General features: G+C 42.6%; 1 protein-coding gene across 3 annotated transcripts in view; it reads right to left on the bottom strand.

Annotated features, from left to right (window-relative positions):
- Positions 1–3627: 3627 nt before the first annotated feature.
- The window catches only part of PRKG2 (protein kinase cGMP-dependent 2), a 37777-nt gene continuing 20855 nt past the window's right edge, over positions 3628–20549 (bottom strand). For 2 of the 3 annotated variants that reach the window (XM_074903842.1, XM_074903843.1), the window contains 10 exons: positions 18084–18182; positions 17015–17165; positions 15594–15730; positions 15343–15432; positions 14949–15090; positions 14037–14200; positions 13221–13343; positions 12220–12282; positions 7202–7268; positions 3628–6380 (listed from right to left, as the gene is read on the bottom strand). In XM_074903842.1, the coding sequence (XP_074759943.1) occupies positions 6285–6380; positions 7202–7268; positions 12220–12282; positions 13221–13343; positions 14037–14200; positions 14949–15090; positions 15343–15432; positions 15594–15730; positions 17015–17165; positions 18084–18182 (1132 nt within the window). In that variant the 3' untranslated portion in view covers positions 3628–6284. The remainder of the gene's footprint in view (positions 6381–7201; positions 7269–12219; positions 12283–13220; positions 13344–14036; positions 14201–14948; positions 15091–15342; positions 15433–15593; positions 15731–17014; positions 17166–18083; positions 18183–20549) is intronic. The other variant, XM_074903844.1, reaches the window with a different exon arrangement.

Raw genomic sequence — 20549 nt, 5'->3', positions numbered from 1 at the left:
TCACTTGCACTAAAAACTGCATGGAATTATCACACATCTGATAGTTTTCTCTATCACTCTGCTGCTGCTCCTGCCTATGCGTGTCTCTGAAGTGCTCACCTGCATCTTCACTCTGATACGTCACTCAGCCCAGGCTAACTGTTCCTCATCTCTGTCCTGTCAGGAAGAATCGTCAGGAGGGACTCCCTGTCTTCTGAGGCATGTTCTCTTGAGGTAGAAGTAAGGGGAAAAAAGCACAGCTATAGCTGGGTTTTTCAGGGAGCCACACAATAAAAGCAAAGCTGACAAAGAGATGGACGAGATATTTTATAGGCACTTAGGTGAAATCTCACGATTGCTTGCCCTTGTTCTTGTGGGCAACTTCAACTTCCCAGATATCTGCTGGAAATACAACACGGCAGAATGAGACCAGTCCCGGAGATTCCTAGAATGTGTGGGAGACAACTTCCTGATGCAGCTGGTGAGTGAACTGACCAGAGAAGGTGCCCTGCTGGATCTCCTCTTTGTAAAAAGAGAAGGCCTGGTGGACGATGTGGAGGTTGGAGGCCAGCTAGGGCACAGCAATCATGAAATAATAGTTCTCTATTCTTAGAGAGGTCATGAGAGAGCTAAGCAGGACTGACATCCTGGACTTCAGAAGGGTTGACTTTGTCTTGTTTAGGCACCTGCTTGAAAGGACCCTGGGAGACTGTCCTGAAGGGTACAAGGGCCCAGGAAGGCTGGGCACTCTTTAAGAAGGAAGTGTTAATGCCTCAGGAGCAGGCAGTCCCCAGGTGCTCTAAGAGAAGCCGACGCCAGAGAAGACCACCCTGGCTGAACATGGAGCTTTGGCTGCAACTCAGGGAGAAAAGGAGAGTTTACAGCCTTTGGAAGAAGGGGCTAGCCAGTCACAGTGATTACAAAGATGCTGTGAGGCTGTGCAGGGTGGAAATCAGAAGGGCTAAAGCCCAACTGGAAATTAATTTGGCCTCTGCAATCAAGTATAACAAGAGAAGTTTCTATGTCAGGAGCAAAAGAAAGTCCAGGGTGAATCTCCATCTCCTGCTAGATGCATGAGGAAATTTGGTAACAAGTGACGAGGAGAAGGCTGAGGTGCTTAATGCCTTCTTTGCCTCAGTCTTTAATAACAAGGTTAGTTGTATTGATGAAATCCAGCCTCCACAGCCAGAATACAGAGACTGGGAGAACAACCCCCCTGCAATCCAGGAGACAGTCAGTGACCTACCGCATCACATAGACATACACAAGTCTATGGGAGCAGACGGGATACACCCGAGAGTGCTGAAGGAGCTGGCTGGGGTGCTCGTCAGGCCACTTTCTATCATTTACGAGCAGTCCTGACTGACCGTGGAGGTCCTGACTGATTGGAAATTGGCCAATGTGACACCCATATATAAGAAGGGTTGGAAGGAAGATCCGGGAAATTACAGGCCTGTCAGCTTGACTTCAGTGCCCGGGAAGCTGATGGAGCAGCTCATCCTAAACACCATCATGCAACACATTCAGGACAACCAGATGCTCAGGCCCAGTCAGCATGGGTTTATGAAAGGCAGGTCCTGCTTGACAAACCTGATCTCCTTCTACAACAGAGCGACCTGCTTATTGGATGAGGGAAAGGCTGTGGATGTAATTTACTTTGACTTTAGCAAGGTTTTTGACACCATTTCCCACAGCATTCTCCTGGCAAAAATGACTGCTTGAGGTTGGGACAATCGCACACTTCACTGGGTAAAAAAAACTGGCTGGACGACCGGGCCCAGAGAGTTGTGGTAAATGGAGTTAAATCCAGCTGGCGGCTGGTCATGAGTGATGTTCCCCAGGGCTCGGTGTTGGGGCCACTCCTGTTTAACATCTTTATTGATGATCTAGGCGAGGGGATCGAGTGCACCCTCAGTCAGTTTACAGACGACAACAAGTTGGGTGGGAGTGTTGATCTGCTCGAGGGTAGGGAGGCTCTGCAGAGAGACCTGGACAAGCTGGAGCAATGGGCTGAGGCCAACTGCATGAGCTTCAATAAGGCCAAATGCCAGGTGCTGCCCTTGGGCCACAACAACCCCCAGCAGTGCTACAGGCTTGGGGAGGAGTGGCTGGAGAGCTGCCAGTCAGAGAGGGACCTGGGGGGGTGATTGACAGCTGGCTGAACAGGAGCCAGCAGTGTGCCCAGGTGGCCAATGGCATCCTGGCTTGTGTCAGCAATAGCGTGGCCAGCAGGGACAGGGAAGGGATCTGACTCCTGTACTTGGCACTGGTGAGGCTGCACCTTGATTACTGTGTTCAGTTTTGGGCCCCTCATCACAAAAAGGACATTGAGTTACTCGAACATGTCCAGAAAAGGGCTACAAAGCTGGTCAAGGGTCTGGAACACATGTCCTATGAGGAGCGGCTGAAGGAACTGGGATTGTTTAGTCTGGAGAAGAGGAGGCTGAGGGGAGACCTCATCACCCTCTACAACTACCTGAAAGGAAGCTGCAGAGAGCTGGGTTTGAGCCTCTTTAGCCTAGTAGAAAGCGACAGGACAAGAGGGAATGGCCTCAAGTTGCACCAGGGAAAGTTCAGACTAGATATTAGGAGGCATTTCTTTACAGAACGGGTTGTTAGGCATTGGAATGGGCTGCCAAGGAGGTGGTGGAGTCCCCATCCCTGGAGGTGTTCAAGAGTAGGGTCGATTTGGAGCTTAAGGATATGCTGTAGGTGGGAACTGTGCTAGGCAAACGGTTGGACTAGATGATCTCCAGGGTCTTTTCCAACCTAGATGATTCTGTGATTCTGTGAAGACAAAATGGCAAAACACAGATAAGGACAGAACTCAGTTGCTAACAGCATGCCCCAAACCTGAATGTCAAAATCTGTTTTTCACTGGCCTTAAATTAGAAAATGCAACAATAAGCATAATTTGATCATCATCACCATCAATGTCCATTCAATTCTCCCATGACCTGCTGCACTGTGAAACCGCTTGAGCCTGAATCGCTTATTTATCCTCTTGTTTTACAACAGCATAACTGTGCTGAAGCTGAGTTGAAGCCTGAAGTACATCTGTCTGTCAAAAACAGTTTGGGTCAGTTCAATGTTTAGCCTGTACCATATCAGCTTCTGTTTCTGAAAAACTTCAGCTGAGTCAACTGCATACATGCTACAAATAAAAGGAAACAAATGTACATGGGAACTCTACATGAATACAAAAATATCTGTGACCTCATTTATTGTAGCTTCTTATGCATTAATTTTCTCAAAATCCACACGCATTTTGTGGGAAAACACAGTCTGAGTCGGGGACATACTGCAAGAAATGACATCAGTGACTGTCTCCAGGGTAGTCTTTTCTGCCTCTGTCTCTTCTGAATCATGTGGACAAGAAGCATAATTCAGGGCTAAGAATCCCAACTGCAATTATAAAAGATGAATGTCCTGCCCATTGCACTGGAAGCTTACTTTATTTGCAAACACTGCAAGTTAAACAAGTTTTATAAAGAAAATGTATCCTACAGCTACACAGATTCAATGCTAACTGCACTAATCATACAGCTATTTCTTCACTTAAAAACATATATATATACTTATTTATATATATATATAAATAAGAAAACTACCTATAAATACAATGGAAAAATACATTCAAAAGCTTTTTATAAAACTTGGCGCAATATTATTTTGTCTGTAATAAAAATATTTGAGAGAAAGACAAACAGACACACAGTGAAACACACACACCTAATATATAGTGCTTGTCTAAATCTTGAAAAGAAAATCTGGTCTTTGGTATTGTTCAATGGAGTTAGTTGCAAGTGTCTAAAGCATCACAGGCCCACCTTACAGCCTCTGCTCCATCCTCTCTCACTGTGTATGCTTACCACCATTCTGCCCAGGCTTTGCTGGCTGCAAGTTTCCACAATAGTTTACGACCAGGCAGTTGGTTGTAACAAAAACAGCTAAACATGGAGTGTCTTCCTCCAAGGGCTCAATCTAACCTTCATTAAATTCAACTGAAAATATTTTACTGCTTTTATTTGGACTGAATGTTATACAAAATACTTAAATTGATTTGTTATCAAAGTGAAGGCCAGTCAGCAGTAAAAAATAATTGTAACCATGGAAATGACCCTATGGGCATCCCTCCTTCACCCAGTTGGGGTAAATCATGACCAGCAGCTAGGAATTCCAGCCAGCAGTCAGGGTAACTAAACCCTGAGCACACATTACATGTTGCCTGGGAGGTTTTCCATCCAGCACGTGAAATGCAGTGTGCTGTGGCAGCTTCAGTACTGAAATTTAGATTGGACTTTGCCTCAGTGGGAGCTGAAACAGACCCTAGAAGGGGTTGCAGATGCATCGATCCCATAAGCCCAGCATGACATCCAGGAACATCCCTGTTTCTACAGCAGTTGCGATTCATAACAGAGAGCAACAGAATTTTTCTGTATAAACCATGAATACATGACATCCAGCTGCATTTATTATTCAATCAACATTTCAAACCAGTTTCCCAGTTCTAACAATTTAAAGGTTAAGTGCCAAAGCCCAGGCATATATAAACTCATATGGGAACATACATTGTGCTATATTCTGATTAAACAAATAGCTGACAGATAGAACTAATTCCTAGAATCACTCAGGCTGGAAGGGACCTCAGGAGGTCTCTAGTCCAATCTCCTGCTCAAAGCAGGGTCAACACTGAATTCAGATTGGATTGCTCCAGTCTGTCTGGTCTTAAAGAACTGCAAGGAAGGGGACTGCAGAACCTGTCTGGGATCCTGCTTCACTAGAGAAACACTTTTTCCCTTTTGTCAGGTCAGCACCTCTCCTGTTCCAACTTATGACTCCCTCTTTCCTGAGCACCTCCATAAGGGGCCTCACTCTGTCTTCTCAATAACCTTCCTGCAGGGACTGGCAGGCTGCTGTGAGGTCCCTGCAAAGCCTTCCCTCCTCCATGCTGAAGAAGCCCAGGTCCCTCAGCCTTTCCTCACAGGGCATGTGCTCCAGCCTCCTGACTATTTTAGCTGTTTGCTGGACTCCCTTGCTCAGGTTGTTTGAGGGTTCTGGTTAGCAATTTGTTTACTTGTTCCAAAGTGGTCAAAGACAGAGCTTGAAAAATTGCGCTGAAAATCACAATTACAGTTTTATACGGTTTGTGAGAGGAGCTTGGAATTCCTTGCCTTTCTATGTAAGCTGTTAGAGAGAAGGGAAGGCAGTCAAAAGAAAACAAAATATTTAAACTGATTCGTGAATAGAATTCCTTACAAGAGAAAAAAAATCAAGTTTTTGCTCTCTTATTCTCCCCTCCTATACAAGTGGAACTCAGAATAATTACATGTTAATAAGACATCTAATGAAATATGATTTGAAATGATAGTTCACATCTAGTGACATCAACTGGAACACTGAAATGGGTGGGAGTTTTAGCACTGATGTGAACAGATGTAGTATTTCAGCAAAGTATTAGGGGAAACAATCTAAAAATATATTTGAAGGAAAAAATATGATTCTTTACCTACAGAAATTTTCCTGCTTTTTTTCCATCTATTTTATCTTCACACTACATAAAAGCAAAACATTTTAAGAAATGGACACAGCTCTTTGAAGCAGTAAGGGAAATACATACCACAGTCTGCTTCTCCAGGCAATTGCTATTATTTATACACCTTATTTCCTACTGCATTTTATTTTGACCTGTTATACCCTGTCTCACATATTCAACCTGATGCAAAACTAAACTGACAGAGAGGCAGCTTCCACAGTGATACTCTTGTAGCTGCAGCATCAGATCAAATCAAATCAAATCAACCTTCAAGTAAAAGTCTCTTTTCTACATGCTTCTGGATCAACGCAATACTGGCCATTATGGGAAAAAATGAAACATGCAGCAGATAAAATAAATGCCTATAGTGTCAGCTGTTGATAAATGCCACAAATACTCATCCACTCTGTTCAAAATAAAGACATATGGTAACCTTGTTAATATCAAAATGTTATCTAGTGATATTTCCAATGGCAAAAGCATACATCTGATCCACAGCGTCTGAAAATATTTATAGAGACATCGTGCATCCAAAAACCTTCAGGTTACATCTGCTGACTGAATGCAATGCCCTTGTTATAAGGAGATGCACGCAGATTTTGGTGCATTATCCAAACAAGTTCTGGTTGCTGTACTGTGTTTTATCCTTCAGGAAACATTGTATTTGTCACAAACATTATGTAATTTGATTTTAAAGCAAGAAACAAGAGAGCAGGTTTAGAATTGATGCCTATAATTCTTTATAAATGTTCTGGAAGAAAAAAAAAAATCAGAAATCCTTGTCCCAGCCTGAAAGTTCATCGGGAGGGGTTCCCTCTTCTGGTGGATAGCTGTCGAAGTAGCTGTAATCAGTCGGTCCAGACAACTAGGATATTAAAAACACAAACAAACAGTTGTTTCAGAAGGTAACTTTTGAAAATATTCTCCATTGATTATGCATAATTTTTATTGCTATCAGTGGAGAAATGAAAGAGTAGCATTATATGAAATTGCACTTTGAAAGAAGTCATCCTTGTTCTTTAAAAGATAAACCTCCAGTAAGTAAATTGTACAACAGAACAATGGCATTAGCCTCCTTAAACAAAAACACTCACCAAATTCTATCAAATCCTAGATTTCACCCAAATCCCTACAAAGCCATTAAGAAAACTGGGCCACACTGCGTACAATTTTGATTCAAATTTAAGGCCTAATCTACACTCATGGGCAGATCTCAGAATTATTTTTTGTTTCAGACTGAGTTCAAAGTGAATTTCAAGTTCTTTACCATCAATCTTTTTTCATTTTAGGGCAAAGAGAAATGGACCGCTCTAGGAAGCTGATTCAAGGATGTGCTATAACTCAATAGTTAGAGAATAGAGGAATTTGTACTCTGCAAAGTAATGTGAACAGTACATCTTAATAATGTGCCCATTACTGAGGAAAATATGTTTTTTCAGTATTTGTTTCTGACCAAACACCATTTATTCTAGTAATGGTGACAATCTAGTGCAAAGTACACAGGCAGAATAATATTTACATTATTAAAATGAATTTAAATTATGTATCGCTTGCTGTCTCTCATTTAGTTTTGACTAAAAATGGTGAGCTATAATAATTCAATTCATCTTTGGGAAATCTCTTGGCTTGTAGCCAAGCTCCTTTATATTAGTAAAGCAGTTTGATATTGAAAGTCAAAGCCAATACCTCTCTTTTTAAAGGCGATGTTAATTTCCTCACTTTCAGACCATCCCAGTTAAAACCACTCAACCACCTGATTAAAAAGAAATGACAGACAGAGAGAGACCAAGAGAGAAAGACAGATTGTTTTCTGTCATTATACTATTAACAGCTAAAAACCATGTGAACAAGGACTATAAGACATTTTTTCATAACAACTTCTGCCATGTGACAACACAGTTGTTAGACGGAGGAAACATGAGTGTTGGGGTTCAAGAGGACTTTCTGCGAGAGAATGGACATGTGAGCAATCCTGCGTGAGAACAAGACTGATAAGAGCCTCAGCCGAGCAAGAATGCGATAAGGATGTGACCCTGAATGAGGGGGGAGAAACTCAACGAGACAAACAACCCCTGGAAGGGGTTGGGACGGAAGAGGAAGTTACACAAGGCAGGAAGCCTGGCAACGCCGATGTGGCACTTTTTATCCAATCATAAGAAGGTTTAAAGCGCGGGCTAAGTTAACTGTCCAATCTTGAGGACTTGTACTGCATGTTACTCACATGTGCGGGAGAACATTATAAAAGGGCTTTCTTAGTTGTAATAAACGGGCATTGCTTGATCACATTGGTCGTGTGCGTGCTCAGCTCTCCCGCATGTGAACACTGTCATTGCCACACATGGGAGTGGTAGCAGAGGAGCTTCAGGGCCACCAGATACATTGCATCTCCTCTGTATACAAGTCCCAAAGTGACAGGCAGGTTAATATATACATAAACACTGTCATACAAAGATGTATGCATCCCCTTCAAATTCCACCCTCTTTTAACAGCATGAGAAGAGTGTTGTGGCTTACCCCCAGCTGGCAACTAAGCACCACACCACGGCTTGCTCACTCCCCTTCCTCCTGTGTGGGATGGAGGAGAGAATGAGAGGGCTGTGGCCTGTACTCTGCTGCCAAAGGGATTGAAAAGAACGTGTTAACAATATCAGTTGGCTGCCTTTGACTAGTTCACATTGAAGCTCTAGCATGTCCAGCATGGCAGCACTTGGCGGCGGTGTGACTTCATTCAAGCCACAATAGTCTACTGTTGGTCTCCACTCTCCATTAGACTTTTGCACTGGCCATATGGGGCTGTTAAAGAGTGAGTGTTGCTGATCACTCCTTGGCTCTCCAGTTGATGAATTAGCTTATGGATGGGAGTCTTGGTTGGTGCGATATTGCTGCCAGCACAAGGCCGTGGTAGCAATCAGCACCCACTGTTCTTTGACCCTCAGCAACCCCCCAGCAGAAGGATTCTCCAAGACACTGGGCAAGGTGGACAGCTGTTTAATTTCCTCTGTCTCCAAGGCAGCTACACCAAAGGCCCACCAGTAGCCTTTTGGGTCCTTGAAATATCCTCTCCTGGGGTAGCCTATGTCAAGGATGCACAGGGCCTCTGGACCAGTCACAACGGGGTGCTTTTGACACTCATTCTCAGTTATGCTCACTTTGGCCTCCAATACAGTCAGCTGTTGGGATCCCCCTGTCAATCCAGAAATACAGATGGGTTCTGCCCCTTTATAGCTTGATGGCATTAGGGTACGCCGTGCACTGGTGTCCACCAGAACCTTATACTCCTGGGGGGTCTGATGTGCCAGCCCATCGAATCCATGCAGTCCAGTAAACCCAGGTGTCCCCTTCCTTCACCTGGCTAGAGGCAGGGCCCCCCCTAGTATTGGTCATAGTATTCATTACTCACTTCTTGTAAATACAAATCAGAAATTCCTTTATTAATATCAGAAGTAAGATTAGCTCTTCTACTCTGTCTGGGAAACAGCCCACTGCTAACTGAAGCAGCAATTTTCCTGGAAGAACCCCATTTTCGTTTTCCTTGCAACTCATGTACCTGTGCCTTGAGGGTCAAGGTAGATTTTCCATTCCACTTCCTCATGTCCTCTTTGTGGTCATGCAAGTAAAACCATAGGGTGTGTACCCACTATATCCTCTCTCTTGAGCAGAGGAATGATTACTCCTAATAGCCGAGGAATGATTACTCCTAATAGCCGAGATACTGGTCCGTACAAGGCGGTATTAGGGCATAGCCTCTTTGAATTCCTGGAACTCCCAGGAAAGCTTTTCCACAGTCGAGACACCAGCCCATAGGGAGGGAGAGAGACTTTCTTCGTATTACTGGAGTTGGCCAGCCAATTCATCCACCATTTGTCTGTCTCCATCTTTCCATTACTACCAACGAGTTGACATACAACAATGGTGTGCCCTGTAGAAACTTCCACCACATGGTGCACGTGCACTGGACTTGATCTGGATCTCTGGATAACTGCTTGTTGTCCAGGTCATCATAAATCCTGCATGGCTAATTCCCTCAGGTACTGAATACTTCTCTCCATGGTGGTCCACTCAGCTGGATATAACATCTCTCTTTCCTTCATGCCTGACAGGAGTCACCTCCACAGGCTGAGGGCTTGTGCCTCTCTTCCAGTTGCTTTGTGGATGCCCCCTTCCCTAGACAGGGATATCAGCTGCCTGGCTTCCCTACCCTCTAATTGCTGGCTGCTGGCCCTGTTACCCCAGCATCAGAGCAGCCAGGCAACCATGTGCTCACCTGGATGACGGCTGAAATATTTTTGCATACCTCCCATCTCACTCAGGGATAGGGATTGGGTGGTTACTGCCTCATTTATGAGTTCTGCCTCTTCATCCTCCTCTTTGCATGATGGCCCTGCTTTGGAGTAGTTTGCCTCGTCCACTTCTTCGTCCTTCCCCTTCTTAGTAGAAGTTTCTTCCCTCACTAAATGTGACTTTTGTATCTGGTATTTCTTTTTGTATATAGGGGCAACTGATACTGGTTGGTTCTCTGGTTTAGCTGCAATTACTGTTGCAGGGGTTGGAGTAGGTCCAGTGCCTGTTGTTTTATTGTCAAATCCAGAGATGTCCTCTTCCCCTTGAGAGTACTGGGTAGTGTAGACCAGAACTTGGCAGGCACAGGCCAGCCCCAGCCTGTGGCAGCGGTTTGTGTCTCTGGAATTGCTAGGGTGACAGTATACTTTTTCCGAGTATTTTACTAGTTTTTCAGGATTCTGCAGTTATGCAGGGGTGGAGTTCCAAAACGCTGGTGGTGCCCACTGTCCTAGGTACTTGCCCATACTATCCCACACACCCTGCCACTCAACTATCCAGCCTTGGAGCAGATCTCTGGGTGGTATTCTTAAATAGTTGTTTAACCTCAAACAAGACCTGAAACATGTTCAGGAGACATAGCAACAGGAACATGCTGGTTTGAATATCCCAAGGATAGATAAAATTCTCAAGAGCTATTGTAACTAGCCTGGAGGAGAAGGGAAAGGTGAAGGAGAGGCGGAAAGTGAAGGAGTGGGGCAAAGTGTCTCCCCTTGTATCCCCCATAGATTGGCTCTCCTAGGAGAAAATGTAAAGGGTGTAATTATTCACAGAATCATCGAGGTTGGAAAAGACCCTGAAGATCATCCAGTCCAACCATTAACCTCACCCTGACTATTTCCAACTCCACCAGATCCCTCAGCGCTGGGTCAACCCGACTCTTCAACCCCTCCAGGGATGGGGACTCCACAAGTTAATACTAACAGCTTCCAAGACATGGTTCTCCAAGTAGAGAGATGATAGAAATGATGAGTACCAAATACCAGTACTAGTTTCACGACCCGTAATTTTATCATATCATAAGAGAGTGTTACACAGCACATCAAAATGATAGCCTTAATCCAGCCCCCAGAGGTGATGAACAGCACAACAGGGAACATACACAGCAAGTAAGGTGTTACATAACACAGCTCTGAGAACAAACATGACAACTCTGAGAGCAAATAAATCAATACTATGACCAGTGACTATTAAACTACTATAATGAATGCTTATGACAAATTTGTTCTAACACCCTCTGGTCAGATCTGTTGTTACCTCAACCCTTTCAAGCCCCATACTGGGTGCCATAAAGGACTGTTGTGGTTTAACCCCAGCCAGCAACTAAGCACCACACAGCTGCTTGCTCACTACCCCTCCCCTGGTGGGATGGAGGAAAGAATCAGAACAGTAGAAGTAAGAAAACTTGTGTGTTGAAATGAGATCAGTTTAATAATTGAAATAAACCAAACAAAAAATTTTTAAAAATTGTAATGAAAAGGAAAATAACAAAAAGAGAGGGAAATAAAACCCAAGAAAAATAAGTGATGCAAATGAAAAACAATTGCTCACCACCAACCAACCAATACAATGTCCAGCCTGTTCCTGAGCAGTAGCCCCCTGGCCAGCTTTCCCCCTAGTTGCTATGCTGAGCATGACATCATATGGTATGGAATAGCCCTTTGGCTACGTTGGGGTCAGCTGTCCTAGCTGTGTCCCCTCCCAGATTCTTGTGCACCCCCAGCCTCCTTGCTGGCAGGGCAGCATGAGAAACTGAAAAGTCCTTGACTTCGTGTAAGCACTGCTCATTAGAAACTAAAACATTAGTGTGATACCAACATTATTCTCATCCTAAACTCAAAAGATGGTACTATATCAGCTACTAGAAGAAAACTAACTCTATCCCCCTGAAACCAGGACAGGAAGACAAGCAGAAAAGTCAAAGCACTTCTTTACCCAAGCACGAACTGCAGGGCTTAGAAACAACCCATTAAAAAAGGCAGAAATGTTTAAATCACAGAGGACTTTCATTAGAAGAAAGAGGACAAAACCTAATATTGCTAACATTCTAAAAAACCAACTATTTAAGGGTCAGGAGGTCTGGAAGGCAGACGCTGAACTGGCATCAATTTCTCTGAGAACTAAATTAAACTCCTGCATCAGCAACCTGTGACAAAAACAGTAAACAAGAAGATGTTTCTAGGTAATCAAGCAATGTTTATATCATTGCTTGCCAAGGTCGCAAATATACTCTATAGCAACAGAAATCTCTCACACAATCTGCCTGGAAGTGCCTGGAGCTTTATGGGTTTACTGGACTGGGTTCTAAAATATTAAAAACATTTTCAAATTAAAAAACAGATTTTCTTCTTGGCAGTCTCACTTACCTGTGCTTCCTGATGTCATTAATTCCATTCCTCAGATTGCCTAATCTTTCTGTAGGGTTTTGCCTTAAAAAAAAGAGAAAAAGAATAAAGGTAAGAATTTTTAAAATGTTATTTTTTAAAAAGAGCATTTATAGGTCCTAACTTCTTGCATTTAACAGTTACAGAGCGATGGAGCTTGCACACAACATGTGGTCTCATAAGGAGACATAATGAGGTGTTGCTCACTGCTCCTTTCTTTTGAGGCAGAGAAACCTTCCAGGACGTCAAAACAGTGGTACTCTGCCGTGAGAAGTAGCAGAGGGAAACCAACTGGTTGAATTTTAGTTGCACACCTTTTTTTTTTTTTTTTTCCCTTGGCCAGCAGGTCTGGCCATGAGTTACAAAAGAAGGCAGACCAAAATTTGCAGCCACAGAAGTCCTTTCAATCCTGCTGCACAAACATGGTGTATACTGTTCCCAGTGCTGTGGATGAAATCCCACTGGAGCCGGGAGTTCAGTCTGCAGTGGCACTAGCCACAGGTTGGGCACGCCACTATGACTAAAGCTTCTGAGTTATGCTGGCCCTTTTAAAATACCACCTTTTTGCACATTTTCAAGTGGGCTAAAGCTAGTCTTTAAGGGCCCTATGCTTTCTATCTTTAAGGATCTATATGTCTAAGTAATTCTGGAAGCACTTGATAATACAATTAAAATCTTTAGCTCTTTCCTCAGCCCACAATTAAGTTTTCCCTGAGATATGTTTCAGAAAAACATTCACAGCTACAGAGAAAGCCCAGAGCCTACATTTGTAAATGATACCTGTGCAGACTAAGAGGTGTGATACATGCTCAGAGGCATGCATGTGTACTGAATATAATGAGAATAGACCTTGCCAGGCATAACAATTTTAAATTTAAGATTAAATTTAATTTTAAAGTTGTCAGGAATTCAACACTCTAGTTGGAATCTTAAATAGCTCAATCTGTCCATACCCAGGCTCTGCCACAAAGTGCTTCTCCTACCTGCAGAGTCTGCGGATCAAATCCTCAGGTCGCCGCCTTATTATTTTAGGAAAATCCAGCTTTTCAATGCCTTTGAGAATCAAATTATATGTCATCATTTGATCAACCCCAGAGAATGGTGGACTAGAAAAAGAAAGCAATAGTGAAAAATGGAATAGCTGGCAAGAGCAGATGTGGCCATTTCTCATCAAAGCAAATATTTGAGAATATGGAATAAAACCCCCACCTTCCTAGTTTTACAACCCTCAGCCTTTCAGTCTGTTTAAGATATTAGAAAGGTTTGAAGCTGAGGAGGTGCCTGCAGGTACCAGGGAAAATGCATGACTGTATGTGCCCCTCTAAGCTAGCTCTGCCTCCAGTCTAACTCAGAGAAGCTTCCATGTTGTATTTTATTTCAGTCGTTGTATATAATTGAACATTCACAAAGAGTTGTCATGGTAGTGTGCATGGAGACAAAGAACAAGTCCTGCTTACAGTTCATTCACCCTACTGTACCCTGTCACCCACTAAAGGTGAAAAGAACAGTCTGTTCCTCACAGAAAACATCATCAGTTAAAGGAGCTCTACACCAGGCACTTATAGCCTGTTCTGACTCTTTCCTTGGATGGATAAACCAGAACTGTGAATATGTCCCACACTTTGTGCATGGTGTTTCTGAAATGATAGAAGTTAAGACATGTATAGGAGGCAAAAAGAAGTATCATTTTGCAAGTTATTCCTGTTTACTGATGGGGAAAAAAACAAAACCTTGAAAACACTTATAAGAAAAAAACAAACAAACAAAGAAGGTAAGAACTTGGAGTAGAAGGCACTTACCTGCCAGCAAGGAGTTCATACACAAGAATCCCAAGGGACCAGAAATCCACACTGAAGTCATGGCCTTTACTCAGAATGACTTCAGGGGCAACATACTCAGGGGTTCCACAAAACGTCCATGTTTTCTGCCCTGATCCAATCTTCTTCGCAAATCCAAAATCAACCTGATGAAAACCAACATATGCTGCATATGCAGAGGCATTTTGCACTGAGAAGCCTTAAGGTCTTAATTGCTTCCTCACTTTCTGCAAAGATCTGAGAGTTGCCAGTTTACAGATAAAACAATTACATGGTGGTGTTGTGAAGGAGAAAAAAGTAATTCCACTGGATTACAAAATGTTATAGAACAGATCCATCTATTCTCACAAGTAGTTTCTTGAATTATTTTCCTTTTGGATAGAACAACACATGCTTTCCTTGAGGACATGAGATTTACAGCCCATGGAAAATGGTGAGTTGCTCATTGTCCTCAGAGTGGATATTACAAGCTCTTTGAAGGGTATTCTCTTTACACTTTTCACGGTCACAGTCAAATATGGCAGGAGCTCTCTAAAGAGATAATGTAGAACGTACAGTTGCTTGAGTCTGGACAGGGAGTTAATTCTGCACGTGGGAAACATATTCCCACCTTTACATTAAGATTGGCTGCTGGGAGAAATTATTTTTGCTGTTTATGTTGTAGCAAGAGTTCTCAGAGACTGCAAATCCCCAGTTTGTCTGTGGCTTGCAAGGGCTTTGCAATGCCTTTGTTTCTCACTGTGCAATGAGTAGCTTGCCCTCTTTTCTACTGAAGCGTAAGGGTTATTAAGCTCTGGGATCCTGGTACTATAATTACATGCTATTTATATCCCCCCTGCAGGGAAACAGGATACAGGCACAAAAGAATAACATTACAAAAGGATTACATCTTACCAGTTTTATATATCCTTCAGCATCCAAAATTAAATTTTCTGGCTTCAGATCTCTGTAGATAATTCCAATGTGATGTAGATAGTCAAAAGCCTCTGTCACACACCCAACACAGAACTTGGTAGTGGCTTCATCAAAGCTGCCTCTAGAACAGAAATAATCACCATCCTTGCAGACAGTTAACTTCTAAAAATGTCTTGCTCATTACCAGATACCATATAACACCCAGAATATTAACAAGCTTTTTTGCACTGACATTCAGTACATCACTCATGCAGGTGAAAACTGAATCAAACTTCTATTCAAGGGCTGTCCAATGAGAAGACAACCTACTCAGCAGACATATGGAGCTGACTGGTGACTTTAAAAGACAAGGTTCCACTTCACTTGCTGTTACCTGTCTCTCAGCAAACTCCACAATTCCCCTCCAAGGCAAGCCTCCAGTAGCATGTATACATACTTACTATCTTTGAATGTACGATATAGTCTGTGGAGACAAACAGTAGCAATTTAGGAAAAGCAAAATAAAACATGAGACTTAAAATGTCTTTTCTCTAGAATGCATATACACCAAACCTCATTCTTAATAATGCTGTCCAGTGGGTCAAATGTGGGTCAACTTTCAAGGAAATGTTATGGTCAACTTACTTTACAATGAATGGAGAACATATCTGCTCGAGGATTTTCTTCTCAGAATATATATGCGCTTCTTGTTTGGTGTCCACTACATGTTTCTTCTTTATACACTTCATAGCAAAAGCCATGTTCTCATTTTTCACTTTAACCTGTGAATAGAAATGATAAGTACATGTGAAGGAAAGAAAGGATGTTTTACCAATCTGTTCTCTATAGGTACACCTATATCCACCTTTTTCAACACAGTACAGGACTGAAATTGATGACTGTAACGAGGGACAAATTCCAGATTTTCTGAAGAACTGTTCTGTATGATTTTAAGTCACACATCAGATCTTTTTAGTGTCTCACTCCCCACTTGTAAAATTAAAATAAATGTTCCCTGTGTTCATTGTATGTATACAAAACAGTAGCAGTTTGGATAGGTACTATATTTTACAGTGGGTTTATACCACAATGGGTATAAATCTTACATTTCAATGTAAGATTTCTAAACACTAGCATGATACAAAACCACAAAAGGCAGAGGCAGTTAATGAAGGATATATACAGATCATTTGGCATTACACTGAAATATTATCCAACATGCAATAAAACCGTGGAAGTTAAAACAGGGTTTCCAGAAAGCCAAAGCAGCAGCTATCGGTGTTCTACACCTGGCTGAGAATTAAATTGTTAGCTTATTATTCTTGTGATGCTGTAGAATTTCCAAGATGGAAGTTAACCTGTGTGGAAATTTGTTTTGTGAAGCATGAGCTGGAATAAAACAACTGATGGTCTAGCTACTGTAAAGGATTATTGACTTCACTAAAATCACATAGTCTCCTTTAATTTACCATTAGCTTCAGCAGCCTGCATGAGAAGCATTCATTGTTTTTTAGGATGTTTACTATTCAGACAGAGAAGATTGGAATTTAAGACCTTAGTCTAACGAGGCTCTTTGCATCCCAGAAACACAGCTGTTCAGGCTACTGAATACAATTCAAAAGAGCCATTACAGATTGTTGGAAATTTCGAAGTCAACACAGCTCAGAGCTAGATCACACTGGTTATAGTTGCTGTGGGGCACACCAAAGCAATTCAAACAACACAGACTATGTAATGCTGAAGATTAGTTCAGGTCCAGGCAGAATCTTGGGAAAAGGCATGCAATTCAGGGAACACAATGCAGGTAGGCACATCAGTAAACTACACACACACAAACTGATAAATATATATCTTCTAACATCAGGAGATGAAGACACACAGGAATGGATTTGTTTCTTTGAACATTGAAGTCCTGAAAATATTCTTTTAACTATGCATTGCTTTACATAGAATTACCTCTGCTGAGAGGCACAAGCATGCAGATTATAATCCTTCACATTTTTCAGCAGTTAAATCAATCATCTAAACCAGAGAACTACTTGAATATGTTTAAAACAAACTCTTACAAGCTCAACCCTTCCGAACCCACCAACACCCAGAGTTGTGACAACTTCTAAATTCTGGAATGGGGAAGGAGGGAACTGGGCTACTTTCTCCTTCAGCTCTATCATCTCCAAAGACACCTCTTTGGTCAACTGTCCACAGAAAGATCTTCGTCTGCATTAAGAAAATTAACATAGGTTAGTGCTTTCATTACCAGCAAACTGTATCACAGTACTCTAATACTCCTATAAAAAAAAATAAAAGAAAAGCCTTCTTATTTCCTAACAGAATCTTTATTTTGTGCAGAAGCACTTTCTTTCTGGACATCCTCAGAAGTAAAATAGAAGTGAAATTCTACTGAAGTTCACTGAGTACAATCAACAGTATTTTTTCCAAGAGCTGATCCATGGTGAGGTTCCAAATTATGCAGTCAGCTGCAAAACCTTGGACACTCCAAGCTGGAGAACTAATTTCTGAAGGACTGTGTACCAGTTCCAGTAGAATGATCAGAAATAAAAATGCAGCTATATTTTTAAACAAAAGAAAAACATATTCTGCTAAACTTCCAGTAGTGCTCAGGTTGAAATCAGAGGCAGATAAACTAGAAGTGTGGTCCACAGCTAAAAGGACTCTTTAATACCACTAGAGCTAAACTGAAACATTAAATATAAACGGTTTCTTTTATATCTGCTTATTTCTATTTGAAATGGCAATTAGTCTTTTCTACAGTAATACAGTTTCATTAACTCAACTGGGAGTTAAAGTTGACCTTTAGGGGTTCTACCAGTCAAAGAATTTACCACCAGAATGCAAAAAATTATTTGAGCACGCTTTCGCTTCCTTTCTATGCTCAGTTTTCTTGAGATAGAGTGAATTCTTGGTTGGAAGTCAATATACTGAGATTCTATGTATTTTTTCTTTCAGAAAAAATGTCTTTGACTCTATAAGCATATTCAGACAATTTTATTATAGTGATTGCTATCATTCCTAGGGGCCCATCTCCATCAACTACCACCATGATTTTACTTACATATCTATCACTCTTTTTTATGATTACCTACAAAGATATGCGTAACAAATGATATGACTTACTTTGCATGTCGCTTTTCATCAGCCTGAGCCAGATTAGCCACATAACCTTCAAGGTAAGTCTGAAGCTCCTCGTAGGTTCCAACAGTTTGATTAAATGTCCTAAACACATGAATAAAACAGTCTAAACTACTGAACATACAGTGGAAAGACAAAGAAATTAGTATCTGTGCTGCTGCACCAAGGCTTCACATTGCCTTTAAGTCATGACCCAGATTGGGAGTACAAATTTTAAGAGCTTTGAAGAAGCAGTAACCAGCTAAAGTACTAAACTTGGTTTGCCAGAGGGTAGGGAGACAGAATGCCTTATCTCAGGTCATTTCATGTTATGTTTAAGTAATTTGGAGCAGGCTGGGGGGTACTTTGCCTCCCATGCTCACTATGATTATGTGTGGTTCCACCAACATTACCACAGGAACTAGCTTGGTGTGAGTCCAGGCTATCAGTAAAGGATAGAGCTCCTGGTACACAGTGCCAAAGCAATTAAGATCACCTCTCCCACTTCACAGGTGAGTAACAGCTCTGTGGGAAGAACAGACTTATAATTGACTATTTCAGTTGGAAAGGTCCTACAACGATCATCTAGTCCAACTGCCTGACCACTTCAGGGCTGACCAAAAGTTAAAGCATATTATTAAGGGCATTGTCCAAATGCCTCTTGAACACTGACAGGCTTGGGGCATCTACCACCTCTCTCGGAAGCCTGTCCCAGTGTTTGAGCACCCTCTTGGTAAAGAAATACTTCCTAGTGTCCAGTCTAAACCTCCCCTGGAGCACCTCTGAACCATTCCCACATGTCCTATCCATGGATACCAGGGAGAAGAGCTCAGCACCTCCCTCTCCACCTCCCCTCCTCAGGAAGCTGTAGAGAGCAGTGAGATCACCCCTCAGCCTCCTTTTTTCTGAACTACACAAACCAAAAGTCCTCAGCCACTCCCCACAGGACACGCCTTCCAGCCCTTTCACCAGCTTTGTTGTCCTCCTCTGGACATTCAAGGACCTTCACATCCCTCTTAAATTATGGGGCCCAGAACTGCACACAGTATCCAGGGTGAGGCCACACCAGCACTGAACGCCTCTTTTGCCCGGCTGGTTCTGCCGTGTTGGATGCTCCCCCAGAGGTGGTTTGTCTCCTGGCTACTGGGGCACACTGCCGACTGCTACTGAGCTGCTGCCCACCAGCACCCCCAAAGCCCTTTCTGCGGGGCTGCTCTCCAGCCACTCCTCCCCCAATGTATACTTGTGCCCAGCGTTACCCCATCCCAGGTGCAGAATCCAGCACTTGCACTTGTTAAAGTTCATGACTGCCCAATGCTCCAAATGAATCTAGGTCCCGCTGCAAGGCCTCTCATCCCTCAAAAGAGTCAACAGCACCTCCCAGTTCGGTATGATCAACCAACTTGCTAATGGTGCATTCAACTCCTGCATCCAGACTGTTGATAACATATTGAACAGAACTGGCCCTAGAACTGAACCCCGAGGAACACTGCTGGTGGCTGCTCACAAGCCAGATGTAGCCCCATTCACTGCAACCCTCTAAACCCTGCCCTTCTTCATCCAGCACACCATGAACCCACTCAGCCCACAGGTGGACAACTTGTCCAGAAGGATGCTGCGAGGGACAGTATCAAAAGCGTTACTAAAATCCAGAAAAACTATATCCACTACCTTCCCTTCACCTGCTAGGCTGGTAGCCTTATCATTATCCTTATTTGGTATCCTTAGAAGGATATCAAATTAGTTAAACAGGATTCTCCCTTTGTGAACCCATGTTGACTGTGCCTGATGATTGCATTATTCTTTAAGTGCCTTTCAATAGTACCTAGTATGACCTTTTCCATACTTTGTCCAGGAACTGAGGTTAGATTCTCAGGTGTGTAGTTCCCTGGGTCTTCTCTCACACCCTTTTTGTAGGCTGGAATAACATTGGCCAGCTTCTAGTCACCAGGGACCTCCCCAGACTCCCAAGACCTTCGGTAGATGATGCAGAGGGGTCCTTATGTAACATCCACTAGCTCCTTGAGTACTCTGGGGTGAATCCCATCAGGCCTCAGGGACTTGTGAAAATTCAGATGATCTCTTACAATTTCAGTGACCAGAAATGGAGTCACTGTTCCCACACTTGTGGTACTCTCACACAGGTGACTGGGCAGCCCAAGGTCTATCAGTATTACTAAAGACTGAGGCAAAAAATGCACTTGAATAGCTCTGCTTCTTCTTCATCCCTATTAGTCAGATGACAGTCTTAAACAAGTATTGGTTCAACGTTTTCTTTAGACCTCCTTTTGCATACTTTAAAAAGCCCTTCTTGTTTTCTGAAACAACACTGGCCAGTTTCAACTCTAATGAGCTTTGGCCTTTCATGTCTTCTCCCTGCATATATGAACCACAGCTCTATAATCTTCCTGCAAAGCTTGACCTTGCTTCCAAAGATCATGCAACTTCTTTTTCCTCTTGAGCTTCATGAGT

The sequence above is a fragment of the Athene noctua genome, chromosome 4 (genome assembly GCF_965140245.1).
Source record: "Athene noctua chromosome 4, bAthNoc1.hap1.1, whole genome shotgun sequence".
NCBI classification, from domain to species: Eukaryota; Metazoa; Chordata; class Aves; order Strigiformes; family Strigidae; genus Athene; species Athene noctua.
The sequence above is the reverse complement of the archived record's forward strand: the minus strand, read 5'-3'. Positions and strand labels throughout refer to the sequence as shown.